Genomic DNA, 19562 nt, shown 5'->3' on the forward strand with positions numbered 1-19562 from the left:
GGGTCCGCCTGAAACTCATCCAGTGAGAAACGTTCCGCGGTGCAAAAATAAGTGCGATTAAAATGCGTCAATTTTTTCAACGCGTTAATTTTTGTGTAATTAATTCATCTTAATTAATGCGGTAAAGTCCTGGCCCTAATATATATATTTTTATTTTTTTATACTGTATTAGTGTTGTTTTATTTATTATTGTTCTTAATATATTTACTTTTGTTTCTCCATTATTTTATTGTATTACCTGTCTTTGTGTCTCTTTATAGTCAATATTTGTTTTGTGTCGGTTGTAGTCGTATTGTGTCTCTTGGTGGTAAATGTGTCTGTTTTTGGGTCTCTTTGTAGTTGTATATTTTCTCTTTATAGTTGTTTAGTGTGTTCTGTGGTCAATTTGTGTCTCTTTTTGGCTCATTGTGTGTCTCTTTGTGGTTGTATTTTGTCTTTGTAGTCAATGTGTCTCTTGGTAGTTAATTTGTGTCTTTTCTTGGTCAAGTCGTGTCTATTTGTATCACCTTTTGGTCTTTTTTTTGTCTCTTGAGTGGCATTTTGTAGGGGAAGGTGAGAGAGAGGACCCTGACACGTTGGACCCCTGGGCCTGTGCCTGGTAGGCCCGTTCAATAATCTTCCCATGTTGAGAATTCTGTCAGCCATTATTAGACTAATTTTACCTTTTTTTATGATTATTGCCACATGAATGTATTATGTAAGAAAGGTTTATGTCTTTAATGGTCTAAGGAGGTGGCAGGTAACCTGCAGCTCCAGAGCCACATGTGGCTGAAAACATTTATACAAAATGAATCAGTTATTTGTTTAAATTTATATTTGTATTTAACATTGGTGTAGACCCAAAGCAATTAGTATTCAATTGTAAAAATGAGCAGCTTATATATGGCGTTGAAACACTTTTTAAAAACTTTTTGGGCAACTTAAATGTGCATCATAGCTTACAAAATGTCTACTGCATGGTACCTTAACCTCTACATTTTCTTCCAACTTCAAGTCTAGTTTTAAGTTTCCCTTGCTAGGCTAGCTTTCGATTTCCAAATCTCCTGATATATTTGTCAAGTGTCAAGCCTCTCATTTGCACTTTGGTTCTCATTGCTTTCTGACAAATTTCAGATTTGCGGCTCCATTCCGACATTTTTCCCCTTTTTTCGGCCACCAGTGGCTCTTTTGCCCTTAAAGGTTACCGACCCTGATCTAAGGTTAAACCTCTGAAGTCGAGGAGATTTTGGTTCAAATTTGTCAACTTCATCTCTTTCTCTGTTTAGCATCTTTCAGTCTGTCCTTACATCACATGCATGGCTCCTTTTTCTCCACACAAACTTGGCTATCAGTCAGATTTTTCATTTTATTTTAACTAACAAAGTATAAAGCTGCCAGGAACCCAAAATACAAACAAAAGACACAGGTGTCTATGGAAATGTACCATTTTTTAAACCATTTATATACAATCCTGCAAAACAGTTTATTTGCATGTAAATTAAAAATTGTAATAGTTTTCATTGTAGAAAGAAAATTCACATTTTAAAAATGGTCTGGAAACATAAATGGCACACTGTGAAAGCTCCTATGATTGAACTTTCAACTGGCTTTCTCAGCTTGTCTACATATCATATATGAATAAAGTTATTACTGTAAATAAAATGTGTATTTTCAATAAATAGACGGACTCCAAAGGGTTAAACACTGAAGCATGTGGAGGTGTTGCCCACCCACCTGACTCTGGGTACGAGGAGTTCCTGTAGCCAGGGTCCCTCTGCAGCTGCACTTCTTTTAATGTGAATATTGATACACCTACAACACAGAGAAGAGCTTCAGTCTACAGGAAATGGCAGAAAAGACAGACTACAGTGTTATTTAACTGTGCGTGTGCTCACTCTCAGGCAGTGTGTGAACTCTCATCCCGAGCTGCCTGAAGTGGGAATGTTTCATCGCCTCTTCAGCTGAAATCCTCTTCTTAGACTCGTACTGTGGAGACAGACACAGGAAATATCAAGCATCCTGTGATATGAGCAGATACGGCTGTGGCTGTTGTGTCTGCAATCAGTGATTCACACAGTCAAACTGAGATGAACACATCGGAAACAGGAACCCAGTGTAATGTTCACTGAGAACACTGACAGAGCTGCACCTCCTGCTGTCTATAACTGGTACTGCAGGAATTCATTATATTTATCATGGACAGAAGTGCACATTAAGGTCATGGATGACACTTTTACCAACTCTTTTTTGCGGTCAATATTACTGGCAATTATTATTTATTAGTTATGACAATTATCAAGTTTAGTGGAGCACATTTACTATGAATACAACTAATAATTCGTATAATAATGTTAATAATTAAGTGCTTATGCTTGTTTTTAAAGTATATTCATGTTAGATTTTTTAAGTATAACATATATATGCATAATAATAAAAATATAAATATAAAAAAAAAAAAATAATATTAATAATACACCCAATGATACCAATGCAATGAAAAAATAAGTCAAGTTCAAAATAACATGACCTGCGACTTGAGAAAAAAGAGGAAGAAACAACAACAACAGGTGTGAAATGACCTAGATAAATCAGGTGCATTCTGGGTGTTATGCAGGAAGTAAACACTCACTCTGAGGAAAGCCAGCAGCAGCTCGATGCCTTCGCCGTCCAGCCTAGAGGAGACAGAAGGAAGAGCAACAGTTTACTGTCTGCCTGCTGCACGGGCTGATGGGAATGTGGGGGCTCATGGGAGGAAGGAAGTGGACGGCTGTCTGTGAAATGTTCCACAGGATTTCCTCCCCACTGGCACACACACATGAAAACACACCCTTACTGTATACATGCAGATGGCAAAGAAGAAATGGGTGCATAAAAAACAAACAAAAAAAAGGCACACAGAAATAACGTGCAGGCGTACACACACAGACAGCATTACCTGGGAGCGTGGTTGATTATCGGCTGTGGTTTGTATTTGGGGAAGTTGTAGGATTTAAACTCTTCGATGGAGGAGATTCCCGGCCAGTTCTCCTCTGTGGGTGTGCCTGAAGTCACAGAATCACAGCCAATCAGGTTTATGGTGTCCTGCTTGGTTTGGTCAAGACATTTGCATTACTATGATGAGGGCTGTTTCCACTACCGCCCAATACCCAGAATGAGGCGGGTCTCACTCAGCGAAACGCCCCTAATTTGAATATGAGCCGTTCGGAGCAGCCTTTTGTCGTGAATTTTTTCGGGACTTTTTTCGGTTCTGTCGAAGAGCAGGGTCTTTTTTCTCCCCTGAAAAAAGCTGGGTTACTGACTGGATAGATCGCTAAGCAGGACGTGAGTGTAAAAGCTGGCGAAGCAGTGTTGCCAACTTAGCAACTATGTCGATGTATTTAGCGACTTTTCAGAACCCCTTAGCGACTAATTTTCAAGAGAGCGACTGTAGACAAATCCAGCGACTTTTTCTGGTGTTATTGGAGACTTTTGGAGACTCGTTCTTACTCTTCTTAATGAGCTGCGGGGGCCGACGGCTCGTTAAGAAGAGTAAGAACGAGTCTAAGCGGCACAGTCCTCCTGCAGCAGTCTCTCCCAGCTGCAGAGCTGGAGGGGATGTTAACCCCTTAGCGTCCAGTCTGCAAAATTGCTAACAGGCTAACAGTTAGCTCTGTAGCAGTACAGTGTGTATGTGCTGCTGCTGCAGGAGGTGTTAACTTAGCGATCTCTGTTTGTTTACAACAAGCACCGGACACTCTGTGCACAGTTAGTGATGCCGGTTACGCGACGGTCGAAAACCATATGTCACCTCCAGAGTCTCATAAATCTCTCTGGGGGCTAACTTGTAATGGAGACACGTAGAGTGAGCGGACTTTTGAGAGGGTGTGGCCTGAGAATTTCCCGGTGGCCACTTTTCCCCCTAAAGGAAACACAGCTATGATCTGGCCTGACAAGAGTCACTCACCCAGTAACCTGAAGATGAGGTGGAGTTCGTCCTCCACGGTGGAGCCGGGAAACAGCGGCCGACCTGCAGCCATCTCATAGAATATACAGCCAACACCCCTGCACACACACACAACCACACAAACACGCACACACAATCACAGAATTGTTTCATTCTAGGGCTGCAACTAATGATGAATTTCCTTGATTAATTATCTTTGTGTTATTATTCCATCCACCAGGAGTGTGTGACAGCAGGATTACAGAACTATTGGTCATATTTTCATTAAACTTAGTGGAAGGGTGGAGCATGGACCAAGAAAGAAACCATTAACATATAAAACGAATCCAACTCACAGAGCAGATACCCAAATTATTTTTATTTATTTTATTTACATTGCATGACCGAGCATTTGTGTTGCATTCATGCTGTATAAATCACCAGAAAAAATAGTTTATAAATAAAAAATACAGTGTTCAGTCTATAAAGTAAATAGATTATATAAATGTAAAACTGTGAATTAAAAAAACAAAACATTAAAATATATCTTTCTTTCACTATGCTTGCTTTTAAGTTCCTTTCAAATATATTTAGTTTACATTTTTACAGTTTTCTGTCTGTAACTTTGTGGGGTTTTTTTTATTCTGGTGCCCATATTGATCCCTTAAAAAAAGAGATTTTTCAACTCTATGGTATTTTCCCGGTAAAAAAAAACAAAAAACAGAAAAAATAAAATAATTAAATTAAATTATTATAATTTTTAATTGAGAATGTCTCAAATTATGAAATTAATACCAAAAAGTATGATTTTTCACGTATCAACACAGTGATTAATAGACTCAGAATGCCTTTAGTGTTAGTAAAGTGAGTAGGAGTGTTCTTGTGAGGCTCGTACCACATGTCGATCTGTGTTGAGTACTCAGAGGATCCCAGTAGGACATCAGGAGGCCGGTACCAGAGAGTCACCACCTCGTTGGAGTAGGTTTTAGTCGGGACAGACTTGGCCCTCGCCAGACCTGCCGGCCCACCAAAGACATAAACTCACATTAGGACACACGAGAGCAGCATTACAGCAGATCTGGAAATAAATAAATATATTTTCATACAATTTCCAAACTTTAAAAGGTATATTTGTAGGGTTTAAAAAAAAAAAAAAAAAAAAAAGACCCCAATACATAGACTAAAAATAATCCCTCTCAGTCTTCACCTATGACCCACGAGACACACATGTTGGCGCCTGTATCTGCAGAGACCCCCTTCTGCCTGTATTTTGTCTTTTTCTTTTCATTTCACCCTTTGGGCATGTTGTTTACAGAAATAGCAGACAAGGTGCAGAAAAAAACACAAATATAGTGAGGCAAAATGGCAAGCAGACAAAGCTTGTTCCAAAACAAGAGCGAATTTGGGGTTTGCTTTCACTTTTATTGAGCAGGGAAAGAAGGGCCTAGTTAGCATGTAATGTTTACCAACAGTGTGCCTTTAAAGAGGACATATTATGCTCATTTTCAGTTTCATATTTGTATTTTGGGTTTCTACCAGAACCCATACATGCTTTAATGTTAAAAAAAACTCAGTATATACAGTCATGGGAAAAATTATTAGACCATTGTTTACTTCAATATAATGATAACAACGCAAATAGCTCATAACAGTTTAATTTAAGAGCTGATATCTAGACATTTTCCATGGTTTTCTTGACATTAACCAAAATAATTATCAATCAGCTCTTAAATTAAACTCTTATGAGCTATTTGTGTTGTTATCTTTATATTTGTCCAACCAAATGTACCAGGTATTAAAATGAACAACAAATTGAGGAAAACAAGCGTGGTCTAATAATTGTACCTGTATTTACCCTCTGTTGATATGCTCTGTTTTAGCGCCTGTCTCTTTAAGACCTCCTCCAAAAAAACCTCAATCTACTCTGATTGGCCAGAGGCCTTCAGCATCTGTGCTCAGTGTCTCCGCACCATCATTCCAGCAGGGTATCAGTGTACATATTTTCTACCTATACATAGTATAGTTGTGACATCACGATCTTGTGGAAGTCCTGACGGCTCGTTTAAAATCACAGTTTCTGAATACGGGCTGGTGCATGTCTCAACAGATTTAATATTTCTTTACTTTCACATCAGTTATAGAACACCTAGATCTGCTTTATGATCAAATAAAGACATGGAAGTCTCTCTTTTTAATCACATGGGACCTTTATTTTCCCGACAGGAATACTCCCACTTTTCTATTATCCACTGCCCTACAGAAAACTCACCAAAATCAGCGAGTTTGAGTTCTCCCTTCTCATTAATGAGCAGGTTCTGGGGCTTCAGGTCCCTGTGGAGAACTTTCCTCTTATGACAATACGACAGCCCTCGCAAAATCTGGAACAGGAAGATCTGGAAAGATATGTGTAAAAACGTGATGTGATTAATACGTCTTTTTAAAACTTATTTATCCTTTCTTAGTCTAATTTATACAGTTCTACAGATGGTCTGTGAAAACTAAAACATACAAAAAAATGCTTTTATCACTTATTTAAGTTAGTGGATGTATTTTGTCAAAGGACCTTTAACTGGTGCAACTTTGTACTAAAAAACTTTGGTCTGTCCAAAACTTAATGCAGTGCTATCTCTATTGAACATTGAAAAGAGGAAATAAAGGCCAAAAGGGTTAAGAAGAGATAATGTTACATTATAGAGTACAATGAGCAGAACAAAAAGACCAGTAATCTTAATTGTCTTAATCATGTCTTCACCTTCACATTGTGCATGCTCATTATGTTTCCACAGTCATCCATGTACTGCTTCAGGTCCTTATCCTACAGGAAGAGATGACACAGTCAAACAAAAAGTAGATACAAAGGCAACTAGAGGTCTCTTTTACTTCTCTTTTCTACATTTCACCCCCTCTTTCTGACTCATCAATGTGCTAATTCACACATCCACATGATGCAGCAAATTTGTCCTAAAATAGTCATCTGTGTTAATGTTTCTGCACATTGTCTACATTCCCTTCCTGTTTGACATCATTGTAGATCACTTCACAGTTTCATCTATACACTGTAAAAAATGTCTGATTTTGAAAAATGATTTTTCTGTGAAAAACTGCTAAATCATGACAGTTAAAGACTGTAAAATGATAAATGAGTTAATTCAGTTTCAGTAACTATGAAACACCGTAAATGTATATATCAGCCAAAACAGATTTTTATTTTACAGTTGTTGTTTTTTTTAAAAATACATTACTCTACTGTAAAATACACTAGCACCATGTGTGTAACAAAATATACTGTAATAGTAAAGTAACAGTTTTTTTTACAGTGTATGCTACAGAAAAATGTGCTCTCTTGTTCCTGAATAAAGAAAAAAAATGATGACAACCTGATATTGTTCTCATGATATTATACAAAACATGACGAGCTCTCACCCACTGTAATGAATAAGCATTACAGACTTAAATGTTTTCAATGATGTTTGGAATAAATTAAACCAGAGAGGGTCAGCAAAAGTGAAAAAACGTGGGGATGCAGTGAGACTCACCAGGTACTCGAAAACGAGTGTGAGGCTCTTGTCAGTGTGGACGATGTCGTGAAGCGTCACGATGTTGGCGTGTTTGAGGTCCTTCAGTAACGACACTACAGAGACAAAGACAGACGGATGTTTACACAAAGAGAGACACGTGTTACAAGTCATAATGACCATTGTTCCATGACTCCAAATAAAAAATTATATTTAAGAGACGAATGTGTGGAGCGCCAAAAAAACTTAAGTAAAAATACATAAATAAATGTATAAATAAATACAGCTATACTGTCTTGGATTTATTCATCTATGTATCATTATCATTATTATTATTATTATTATTATTTATTTATTTATTTATCTATCTATCTATATATTTATTTATTTTTACTTTTTGGGGTGGGGATTCTGTTCTGAGTGTTCCTGTATGTCTGTGTTCTATTGTGAAAAAAAGAACAACTTAATAAACAAAGTTTAAAAATGAATAAATAAATAAACCGAGGAATAAATAAACCGAGGAATAAATAAATGAAAGAATAAGTTCATAAAATAAATAAATTATAAATAATTAATAAAATAAATGATTGAATACACAAATAAATAGATGAATGCATAAATAAATAAGCATTTCAGACAGATGTATAGCAATAAATACATGTAATTGTACAAAATGTAGAAATAAATGTAAGATATTTATTAAATTATGGCCTGTTTAGCTATCTACTATTATCTATTCATTAAATGCATTTAATTATTTGTTTTTATTCATTTTATTTATATACAGTCATGGAAAAAATTATATGACCACCCTTTTTCTTCAATTTCTTGTTCATTTTAATGCCTGGTACAACTAAAGGTACACTTGTTTGGAAAAAAATAAAATGATAACAACAAAATAGCTCATAAGAGTTTAATTTAAGATCCGATATCTAGACATTTTCCATGGTTTTCTTGATAATAACCAAAATCATTATCAAGAAAACCACGGAAAATGTCTAGATATCAGCTCTTAAATTAAACTCTTATCAGCTATTTTTGTTGTTATTATTATATTTGTCCAAACAAATGTACCTTTAGCTGTAAATGAACAAGAAAGTGAAGAAAATATATAGCATATATGGTCTAATACTTTTTCCATGACTGTATTTCTGTATTTATTCATGTATTTTTATGCATTTATTCTTAAATACTGAAGTTGTATTTCTTCCTCCATGTAAATGTTTTATTAATGTAAACATTTAAAAAAAATGTTTAATTAATTGTGTGGGATAAATAACCACCAGTCTGTGAATAAGAAACAGATTTTATTTCTTTATGTGGCATTGAGCTGGTTGCTAAAAGGTGTAAAATGAAGGAGCTAAAATCTGCTAACCTTCTCTGATGGCGGTGCATGGTGCTCCCTCCTCATGCTCCAGCCGGATCTCCTTCAGTGCCACCAGGTTGTCTGTGAGCTTACTGCGTCCTTTAAATACTGTGGCGTAGGTTCCCTGAAGGCAACACACAATGCTAGTTTATTAAAGCTGAATTAATTAATCAGCTGTAAAACATATCTTCTTCATCAATATGTCAGATGGGATTTCAGGAAGTCCTCACCTCTCCCAGTTTGTCCAGCTTAATGTAAGTCTCCAATTTGCCAAAACCGATCTCCGACTAAGGAACAGACAAAGGTAAAGTCAGATTTAAGCACTGATTAAGTTAAGATGACGTGGTTTCTCTGTGGTTTTACAAAGAGAGAGTGTGTGTGTGTGTGTGTGTGTGTAGGTGGGGATTTTGCACCCACGGTCAGCTGGATTTTGCACCCACGGTTAGTATTAGTAGTGTGTGTATAGGCAAACAAACAAACAAACAAACAACAACAACCAAAACGACCATTATTCATTGAGTTATTACATTTTCACTTCCCCACAAACGTAATAAGTCCCTGCAAACATAATAGTTATAACATTTGTGTAAAAAAAATCGCGTGTTACGTTTACAGAAGCAGCGGCTATTACGTTTGTGGAAAATGTATTACATTTGTGGGATTATTACATTAAAAGCTGCAGATTTTCATTACGTTTGTGGTTTATTACATGTGTGGGCGTTACACACGTCGATCCAGAACAGCCCAAAGATGCTCTATGGGCGACATGTCCGGAGAATAGAACTCTCAAACGGCCCATCCTCTGATAATTAACATTATCACGTTCCCACAAAACCTGAGACATCTGAGGCATGATGACTTATGTTGTTAACTCTATGTGGCACCAATATTTGACATGAGCCGTTTATATTTTTGTTCAGTATACTTTAAAACACTTTGCACCCAGTTGACAATTTAAAAAATGGACTCCTTCTTGGAATCATAGCACTCCTTTTAGACTTTGAAAACCTATTTTAGATTAATGAAACAAATATTCAGGAACTTCACTAAGTAAAAAAGACTAAGTGAAACGGATCGGAAGTATCTAAGTGGCAGCCATGATAAGAGCTTTACAAATTCTCTAAATGCCAAAGAAAAGTGCTTCCACGCTTCCTTTCTCATCTCCGTTACAATCGGCTATACTGGACCTTTCTTTAGTGAAGGAGACAAGAGAATAATGTCCAGAATCCACCACAGAATTTACAAGAAGACTGTCAAAATAAAATGCCTTAAATAACACATAAAACAACCCTTATTGTCTTTACAATAATTACTAAAATATGCAATCATTAAGACAAGACAAGAGAATAATGTCCAACAAATTTCTTGTAGCAGCAATATTTAAAGTGACGCACCATTCGGCTGTTCAAGAAAATATGTTATGGCTATCTTGCAATAATTTAACATTATCATACCAGTGTTTCCCCTACCATTATATTAGGGGGGCTCTGTGAATGACGATCTGAATTATTTCTTGTGGCTAAACACATGCAGCTTTCAAAATAAGAGCACAGTGTGTTAACAGAATCCACCACAGAATTTACAAGAAGTCTTCCAAAATAAGATGCCTTAAATAAAACATAAAACAACTCTTATTGTCTTTTCGATAATAAATAAAATATGCAATCATTATGATCAGTGTATATGATGGAATAGTGGCATTAGAATCTGTGAGAGGCACCAAATTTGGGCTTTTTATTGAAAAAACAAAATCTCTGGGGGGCATGAATATGTCACGGTATCTCCCGACTGTGAAAAATGCTGTGTGAGGTGTTTGCTGTTTGTGTTTAACTCTCAAAGTGCACTAGATTTAAACTTAAGGGAAACACTGCATACAATCATACTTATCGCGCATGATGTGGATATATATGACTATACAGGGTGAGTTTGAGCAAACATTCTCAATTTGACAACCTCCTTGTTTCACTTCAGTGACTGATGAGACCAGTTCTAGTCCTAAGTCCTTATGAATTCTCCTTCATATCTTTCCTTGACCTCCTGACATTTTCTATCAAGGTTAGGGATCAAGGTGTCCTCGTCCTACTATGGTCCTCTTTTGGAGCTGCTGGGTAAATATCTTGAGCTGTTGGCAAACTTCAGATATACATTATGTTTCATGTCGCTGCAACCAAGCCGCATAATCAAACACAGCTGTGTGTTATGATCTAATTTGATGGGCTGAAGGCAGGAGGTGAGCGCTTGTGACTCCAGATTAATTCATCCTGGTCTCACACCGGGTCAGTCGCCATGGTAACCTGCACAGAGGGAGTCTACAACGCAAAGCAATAAAAAGTCAGCAGCACACACACAACACTGACACTGACCAGCGAGGCTCTGCGGGAGCGCCGGCTGAGCGGCTGGTCGAAGGGCGGGCTGCTGAGCTGCAGCTTCTCCAGGTAACCGTCGGGAATTCTGATGTCGGCGGGCAGCGACAGGCGCTTGTTGAGGTCCTGAAACAAGCACAGAAAATAAATGTTAAGATTTAAAACTAGGGGTGCCATATTGTATCTTTCACTATAATAGCGGTATATGTTTTATATGATGAAAAAAATGCATATCTTGCGATAACTGAGGAAGACTGGGAGCACATCTGTAAAATCCAGTGGGTCTCAACTGGGTCAAATATCTGCCGTGAATTTTGTTGGAAAAATATTATGCGTTTTTTTTGTTACACCAGCTCAAAAAACTACCGCAGAAATGGAGATGCCTGCTGGAGGTATTGAAGGAGCTAATCATTTCCATGTTTTCCGGAACTGTCAAATTATTCAAAGGTATTGGGTTGAGATTCATCATCATGTGCAAAATGTGTTCTCAATTGTTTTCCCTTTTTTATTTGAAACTGTGTATCTCTGTAATATAAAACTAGACGGCTTTAGCAATGGAGACAAGAAACTGCTTTATATTCTTTTAGCAGTAAGCAAAAAGGCCATAAGCAGAAGATGGCTCAAGCCTGAGCAACCAAGAAATGAGGACTGGATCATTATACAAGAAATCTACAAAATGGAAAAAGTGATTTTTCAACTAAAATTGCAAATGGAATTATTTTACAAAACTTGGTCAAAATGGACAGAATATGTCAAGCCTATAAGTTCTGACTTTATGTAAAGCTGTCGTTTAACTAACGTTTAACTAACGACGACTGCTGCAAATGATGATGCTAGGAGAAAATGATGATGAATTATCATCCATTAATCTACCTGCACTGCTGCTATACTGTACATTCTTTACTGTATATATCCATCCATCCATCCATTCATTCTCTTCCGCTTATCCGGGGTCGGGTCGCGGGGGCAGCAGGATCTATAACATATTCATTCACTGCATGTATCCTAAAGCATATTCAATTCACACCTGCACTATATTAATATACTCTGTTCATATGTACATTCCCTTGCACTTCATTACTCTGCACTTCTGATTAGATGCTAAACTGCATTTCATTGTCCTAGTACTTGTTACTCAGTTTAATGACAATAAAGTTGAATCTAATCTAATCTAATTCCTACTTCGTGATGTGGTGACGTCAAGTCACTGCATTAGAAAAATACCTTAAACTAGGGGCGTGCCATATTGGATCTTTCACAATAATAGCGGGATATGTTTTATATGTTTCAAAAAAATGCATATCACGATAATGGCAACATTCAGGAGGCGTTCCAGGTCCCTGCACTCCAGAACCAGCAGCTTCAGGAACAGCTTTTTCCCCTCAGCTGTCACCCTGCTGAACTTTACACAGAGGTGACCCACCTACTGTTCTGTAACTGCCCATATTCATGGCCATTTATGACTATTAATTATCATCCATTAATCTACCTGCACTGCTGCTATACTGTACATTCTTTACTGTATATATCCATCCATCCACGTCCGCTTATCCGGGGCTGGGTCGCGGGGGCAGCAGGCTCTATAACATATAAATTCACTGTATATATCCTAAAGCATATTCAATTCATACCTTCACTATAATTATATACTCTGTTCATAGGTAAATAGCTTGCACTTCACTACTCTGCACTTCTGGTTAGATGCTAAACTGCATTTCGTTGTCCTAGTACTTGTTACTCTTTTCAATGACAATAAAGTTGAATCTAATCTAATCTAATTCCTACTTCGTGATGTGGTGACGTCAAGTTGTTGCATTAAAAAATTACTTAAGTTAAAGTACAAAAGCACCAGAAACAAAATGTACTTAGAGTAACAAAACTAAAAGTACTCATACTCTGTAATTTAATTTAACCAGTTTCTTCTACATTCTTATCAGTGTTAGTGTTTTTGTTTTGTTTGATTATATTTGTATTTTGAATATGTGACAGTGTACATATGTATACATGTTTGGTTTTTTTTAAGGAAAAAAAAGGTAAATTGTATTTCTGTGATTGGAAGCATTGTATTGTATTGTTTTTCCAATACAAATATTTGGAAAAAAAAAAAAGTAAAAGTACTCGTACTTCTATATATATTGTTGGATAATTATATTTGATGCATGTATTTAAGCAGCATTTTACTGTCAATGTAGGGCTCATTTTAACAGCTTAATACACTTTTATGTGGTTTATTTTATAAAAATGTTTATTCACGTATTTTATGCGAAAAGGAACTAAAGCTGTCAGCTAAATGAAGTGTGGTAAAAAGTATGTTTGCCTCTAAAATGTAGTGAAGTAGAAGTATAAAGTTACATAAATAGAAATACGCAAATTAAGTAGACGTACCTAAATATCTACTTAATACGTAAGTACAGTACTTGAGTAAATGTACTTGGTTAAATTCCACCACTGACATTTGCAGTATTATTTTTATTATTTTCTAATATTTCCATTTTGCACTGAAGAGTCAAGGGTACATTTCTTGTATTTAGCAACTGCTGAGATTTGTACTTCACACCACAATTTAGATTTATGGTTGACTTTTATTCTGTTGTACAATTTTTTTTCATATTCAGACTCGAAATTTAAAAAAAAAAAAGCATATTTCATATACATTTTATAGTATTTTTCATATAGTCGTGACATTTTTTCATATGGTGATATTCTTTTCGGGCCGCATTGCCCACCCCTACTTGCTTTCTTTCTGACATTTCTGTCGTGAAAGCAGGTTTTCACCTATGTAAAAGAAACTGAATATTTACAGCAAAAACCTCTATAGATCCAACTTCTGTTTATTATTCTTGTTAAACTTCCACACACACTTGTAGTCATCTAGAAGTTAACCACATGAGGTGATGGTTGTTAACCACGCTGTCGCTTTTATGCAATCTGCTCGCATCACAGCACATGGTGAGAAAATATACTGCTGCATGCCTCGTGTTTATATGTAATGTGGGACATGTTTCAACAGCAGACAATATAGGCCACTGAGTCCACCCACCCACCCACACACACACACACACCCACACACACACACACACACACGGTGTCTGAAATAACTCTCTCACATCTCCTACTCCCAGAGAGAGAGAAGACAGAGATCAGGCCGATCACCATCTTAAGGAGGGTAAAAATAAGAGGTGGCGTGTCGGCACTAAAGCACAAATCAGATTGTTATTATATTAAACACACACACACCTGCAAAAAAAACAGCAGAGAAAGCAGGCAAGAGTAAAAAAAACAAATCATACATATGGTTATTAATATTTATAGCTTATATTCTCACTGCAGGCTGTCACTGTCAATATTACTGGGCTCATATCTTATTGTAGTGGATCATATCTATTCTGGGTTCAGCATAACACCACATCTGATACGATGAAGTGACAAAATGCTGACTGATGTGGGAAAAAGAAGAAAGGGTGAGTCGATAAAAATACAGCAAAAGAAGAAGACGTCATATCTGTTAGCTGAGCTTTTAAGTTTGGCCTCTCCACAAATACCATCAACTCATCCGCTCTCATCTCATTAATGCAGCCTTTGTCTTTCATGACAATACGGCTCAGAGAAGATGCCAGTATTATGACAACAGAGAGTTTAAATAAAAGCTCCTGTTATGTAGAGCAGATCGATGTCTCGTAGAGGGGAAGTATTACATAACGTGGGTCCGAGCTGCTTTTTCTCTGATGTAAATGTCTGTCTCAAACAGATTGTGTTTGTCCTCTCAGCATTTCATCTATTTTTTATCAAAAATCCTTTAGATTTTATGTTGTTCACTCAGCTTGCAAAGTGATTTGTCACTGTGGATTTAAAAAACAGTGAAAACTTGGATATTGTGTTGAAAGAACTATTTGATTAGTCAGTGAACAGAAAACTAATTTCCAATAAACAGTGAATCATTAGATTGTTTAAGTAAGTTTTGGGCAAAATGGCCAAAATCTTCTATCCTGATATACGTAATTTTAATATCTTGATAATGATATATATATTAAAATATAGAATATAAAAATATAAAAACTCCTGACCCACTGAAGACACAATTGTCACTCACACTTATTGCTGCACAAATTGCTCTTATTGCACTATACCTTGATTTGTTTCCCTTTTTCTCTAAGTTGTTTTGGATAAAAGCGTCTGCTCAATGACTAAATGAAAATGTAAGTGTATAGCATGTTTTTTGGCAAATCGTGTAATTATTAGTCTTTATGATATAAACACATGGTAAAGTGTCATTTAATATAATTTGGGCAAACATATTGTCACATTTCCCAGCCCTAGTTCAAGTTATCAATGAAAAAATTGATACTTCCACTGATTGGAAGGTTGGTGGTTTGATCCCTGACCTACACGTCGAAGTATCCTTGGGCAACATACCAAATGGCTCCTGATGCTGCGTTCATCGGTGTGTGAATTCATTCCCAATGGTGGCAGGTGGCCTCTGAAAGTGTGAATGAGCGCAGTCTGTAGTGTAAAGTGCTTTGGATAAAAGCACTATATAAGTACAGTCCATTTACCATTCACATGTGATCAGTGCTGGCTCATCCTTTAGAAGTCAATAGAGGCAAATCTGCATTTGGTTACACCACATAAAATGATTATTCCCATAAATACACGGTCTCCCATAAAGTTGGAATAAAATATTATTTTCCTCTTTCCATGAAATCATTGTGACAATGTAATTTATTCTAGACAGATAAAGTGTGTATATATATTCTTAAACTTTATTAATCAATCAATGAAACACAATGAAAATGAAAATTAAACTTTATGGGCGACTGTGTATATAAAAGTTGACACAATATACCACATATTTGAATAAATCTACTTAGTCCAGACCACATGACTTTTACAGTTGTCAGATCACTGAACTTTTCAAACTGCACAACTTGCTGTCTTGTAATGAGGAGTCTTGAAGTTGTTGTGGTTTTCACACTACATTATTTATTGGCGACAAAACGGTCACATACCACCAGATCTTTCACCAGGAGGAATCCCTGCTGATTATGTCTGCACACATATATCCACATGTCTATACTATTTAGGGTGTCTTTCAATATCCATCCTACCACACCATTTAATATGCTAGAAATGGTTTCAGTGTGTAAATACAGAGTATTTCAAAGAAGAATGCCAAATTACCAGGATGTCATATTACATCTAGCTGCATTTTGCAGTATGCAGTTAGCATGCTTTTATGGTTGTTTCTGCCCCACAATCCTCTGTGCAGGATATGTGAGCAAAAGGGTCAAAGTTCAAGGCGCTATCTTATGACAAGTATTTTTTAAGTATTTTGTCAATTGTATGCATATTGCATGCAACAGTATTTAAGTAAAAAGAAAAAGTATGTGATTTGGAATAGATCATTAGCCTGTTTAGTCTAGGTGCAACATAGGGCTGGGCGATATATCGATGTAAAAAATAATATTGATACATTTTAAAATGTGATATGGATTTAGACCATATCGCATATATCGATATAGTTAAAAAAATTTCTTTCTTTATATGCAAATGCTGCCCTTACTAGGGTTTGTCATATTTAGTTATTTTGTAATGTTCATTGTTTTTTTCTCATATAAATATATTTATTTCAGAAAAAGATTGGCCTATTTTATTTCATAGGCTAGTTTTATTTAAGATATTTTTTATTTAAATGTGCACTTTATGGAGCATTGATTTTTAAAAAAAAAGGTACTCCTGTTGTTATACAGTATTTATGTTCACTTAAACGGTTTCAACAAAACTACTTGTGACATGTCATATTTGGCTTTGACGTTGACTGAACATTTGGTCTCATTCTGCGATAAAAATATCGGGATATATATCGTATATTGATATTCAGCCTAAATATATCGGGATATGACTATATCGCCCAGCCCTAGTGAGTGCATTCAAAACAATGATGGTGGAAGAACTGCAGTTCGTGCTGTTTCTCGCTGTAGATATTCTACAGACTCAAGCAAAGTTGTTCTGCATTTTGCTGAACATGATTCGGTTACTGTGGGATATGACTTCTGGTCCATATCGCCCAGCCCTAGATGCAACAACAACTTCTGTGTTGCAAATGCAACCCATACAGTAAAGTTCAGCTACAGTTTTGCTACAGCAGTTGCAGTATTGGCTGTAGCTTCCCGTCAGGTCCAGGAGAACTTGTGTCTTTGAACAATTCATACATTTATAAAAAAATTAAAACTATGGAGGGGTTGAAAATCAGGGCTAAAGTTGTGTAGTGGGAACTAAGCATAAGTAAACACAAAGTACCTAAAAGTAATGAGAATACAAATGTGTTTGTTGGGATTTAAACCTGTTTCACAAACAACACATCAGGCCCTTATACTGTGCATAATGAAGAAAAAAGACAGTATAAAATTTATGCTGGTGTTGCTGTGATGTGGAGGTTCACTCATGCACCTTTCTTGACACTATTCGCCGAGATTTAGTGCTGAGTACATACTTAAAACTGGACACCCATATCTTAAATGGCAAACTGCATTATCACACTGACTATGGTGACAGAACATGGAAATTCATAAGGTCTTACTTAGATGACATGTTCATTCTCAAACACTATATTGGTCCCCCTTAATTTGTAATTACATGTAAAATTAATTGTTTTGTTGAATAACTGAGTTTAGTCCATTTAATACTCTGTTCCAACCACCTCCACCCTTTCATTGGTGTTATATTTCAATGTTACAATACATATTTGTGGTGCTGTATGATATTATGTTTGTGTAGGTGGAACAGTGTCTTCTTTAACGCTAAAAATTAGATGTTTTTGAGGTGACAAAGTCGAGGCTACCTTACTGACAGGAAGTGAGCATACAGTGTGTCCTTAACCTCCTTACTGACACAGCACAGCTTAATTAAAACCTCAGGCAGAATCGAAAAGAGCCACAAGAAAAGCAGCGCACTTCCGCTCATGTAACAGATCTTAAGTGTCTGTGTGTAGGTTGACTGATTATCACCAGGTCTTTTAGCTCCCCTTGTTCCGTGCACCTACAAACGAGATAAACACTCAAAACGAGTGAAAAATAGGTCACAGAGTGTGTGAGTGTGTGTGTGTGTGTGCAAGAGAGACACAACATGAAGGATGTTTTCAAGGTTGGCTTCGTCAGATTGGCTCCCCTGCCAGCAGGGGGCAGGAGGCCTCCAGGCTGAGACGCTCATCCTTTTCAGAATAAAACTTCCTCCAGGGTCAACATCTATAAAGATGAAGATGATTTATTTGGGACGTTCGGATGTAATGTGGGGTAAACCCACATGAAGGCAAAATTATACGTAATTTTATTAGCAGAACAGATGCTTGCCACCTTTTCCTGCTTATATAACGCCTAGTGTGCAATAATATAACAAAAGCTGGAGAAATGAATGGTGGCTCACAGCAAAAAAGTCTTTTCATACAAAAACCAGCGTGAAATTAGAAACTAGCGTGCAATAAAGTCCCCTCATAATCATGAGGAGTTTTTTTCCATTTTTTCTCTGAGTTCACATTTTTTTTGCTGAGCTTGTGTAAGTGACTGTGTCTAGTGTACCCTGTGGGCCACCGAAGCCAATTCATCATCTTGGACCCAGTGAGTTTTATAGAGCTCCTTCTGGTTGCAGGAAGAGCTTTTGGTTTGAAGAGAGGTGCGTCTGCAGCATGACAATATGAACAAAACGTGGAAATGACGAACCAGTGCCTTATTTACATTAAGAATCTATAAAAAAATATATACAGTCATGGTAAAAATGATTAGACCACCCTTGTTTTCTTCAGTTTCTTGTTCATTTTAATGTCTGTTACAACTAAAGGTTCATTTGTTTGGACAAATATAATGATAACAACACAAATAGCTGATAAGAGTTTAATTTAAGAGCTGATATCTAGACATTTTCCATGGTTTTCTTGATCATGATTTTAGTTATTATCAATAAAACCATGGAACATGGCTAGATATCAGCTCTCATATTAAACTCTTATCAGCTATTTTTGTTATTATTATATTTGTCCGAACAAATGTACCTTTAGTTGTACCAGGCATTAAAATGAATAAGAAACTGAAGAAAACAATGGTCTAATAATTTTTCCATGACTGTATTTGTTCGCCAATATGCAACTTTATTCATATTTCATTTAAACAGGGCAGAAAAGGCACTGGAAAAGAAAGAAAATCACAAATGTGAGTGGAGCAGGTGTTTAAATGCCAACATGATTCTGAATGGAATGTAGCGCAGGGCGATATCGACCAAAAGTCATATCCCGATATAATTAGGCTGAATATTGATATACAATATATATCCCACTATTTTTATCCCAAAGTGAGAGCAAATGTTCAGTCAAAGTATAATATGACATGTCACAAGTAGTTTTATTGAAAGTGTTTATTTAAGTGAACATA

General features: G+C 36.5%; 1 protein-coding gene across 2 annotated transcripts in view; it reads right to left on the reverse strand.

Moving 5' to 3' along the window:
* Positions 1 to 19562, reverse strand: part of cdk17 (cyclin dependent kinase 17) — a 78349-nt gene that overhangs the window by 4837 nt on the left and 53950 nt on the right. The window contains exons 5-16 of one of the 2 annotated variants that reach the window (XM_059326230.1): positions 11146 to 11271; positions 9013 to 9069; positions 8792 to 8906; positions 7438 to 7532; positions 6654 to 6716; positions 6171 to 6294; positions 4797 to 4917; positions 3923 to 4020; positions 2915 to 3020; positions 2609 to 2651; positions 1875 to 1965; positions 1714 to 1791 (exon numbers count right to left, since the gene is read on the reverse strand). In XM_059326230.1, coding sequence (XP_059182213.1) covers positions 1714 to 1791; positions 1875 to 1965; positions 2609 to 2651; positions 2915 to 3020; positions 3923 to 4020; positions 4797 to 4917; positions 6171 to 6294; positions 6654 to 6716; positions 7438 to 7532; positions 8792 to 8906; positions 9013 to 9069; positions 11146 to 11271 — 1117 coding nt within the window. Of the gene's footprint in view, positions 1 to 561; positions 1792 to 1874; positions 1966 to 2608; positions 2652 to 2914; positions 3021 to 3922; positions 4021 to 4796; positions 4918 to 6170; positions 6295 to 6653; positions 6717 to 7437; positions 7533 to 8791; positions 8907 to 9012; positions 9070 to 11145; positions 11272 to 19562 lie in introns of those variants that run through there. The other variant, XM_059326229.1, reaches the window with a different exon arrangement.

Source organism: Centropristis striata, chromosome 22 (assembly GCF_030273125.1).
Source record: "Centropristis striata isolate RG_2023a ecotype Rhode Island chromosome 22, C.striata_1.0, whole genome shotgun sequence".
NCBI classification, from domain to species: domain Eukaryota; kingdom Metazoa; phylum Chordata; class Actinopteri; order Perciformes; family Serranidae; genus Centropristis; species Centropristis striata.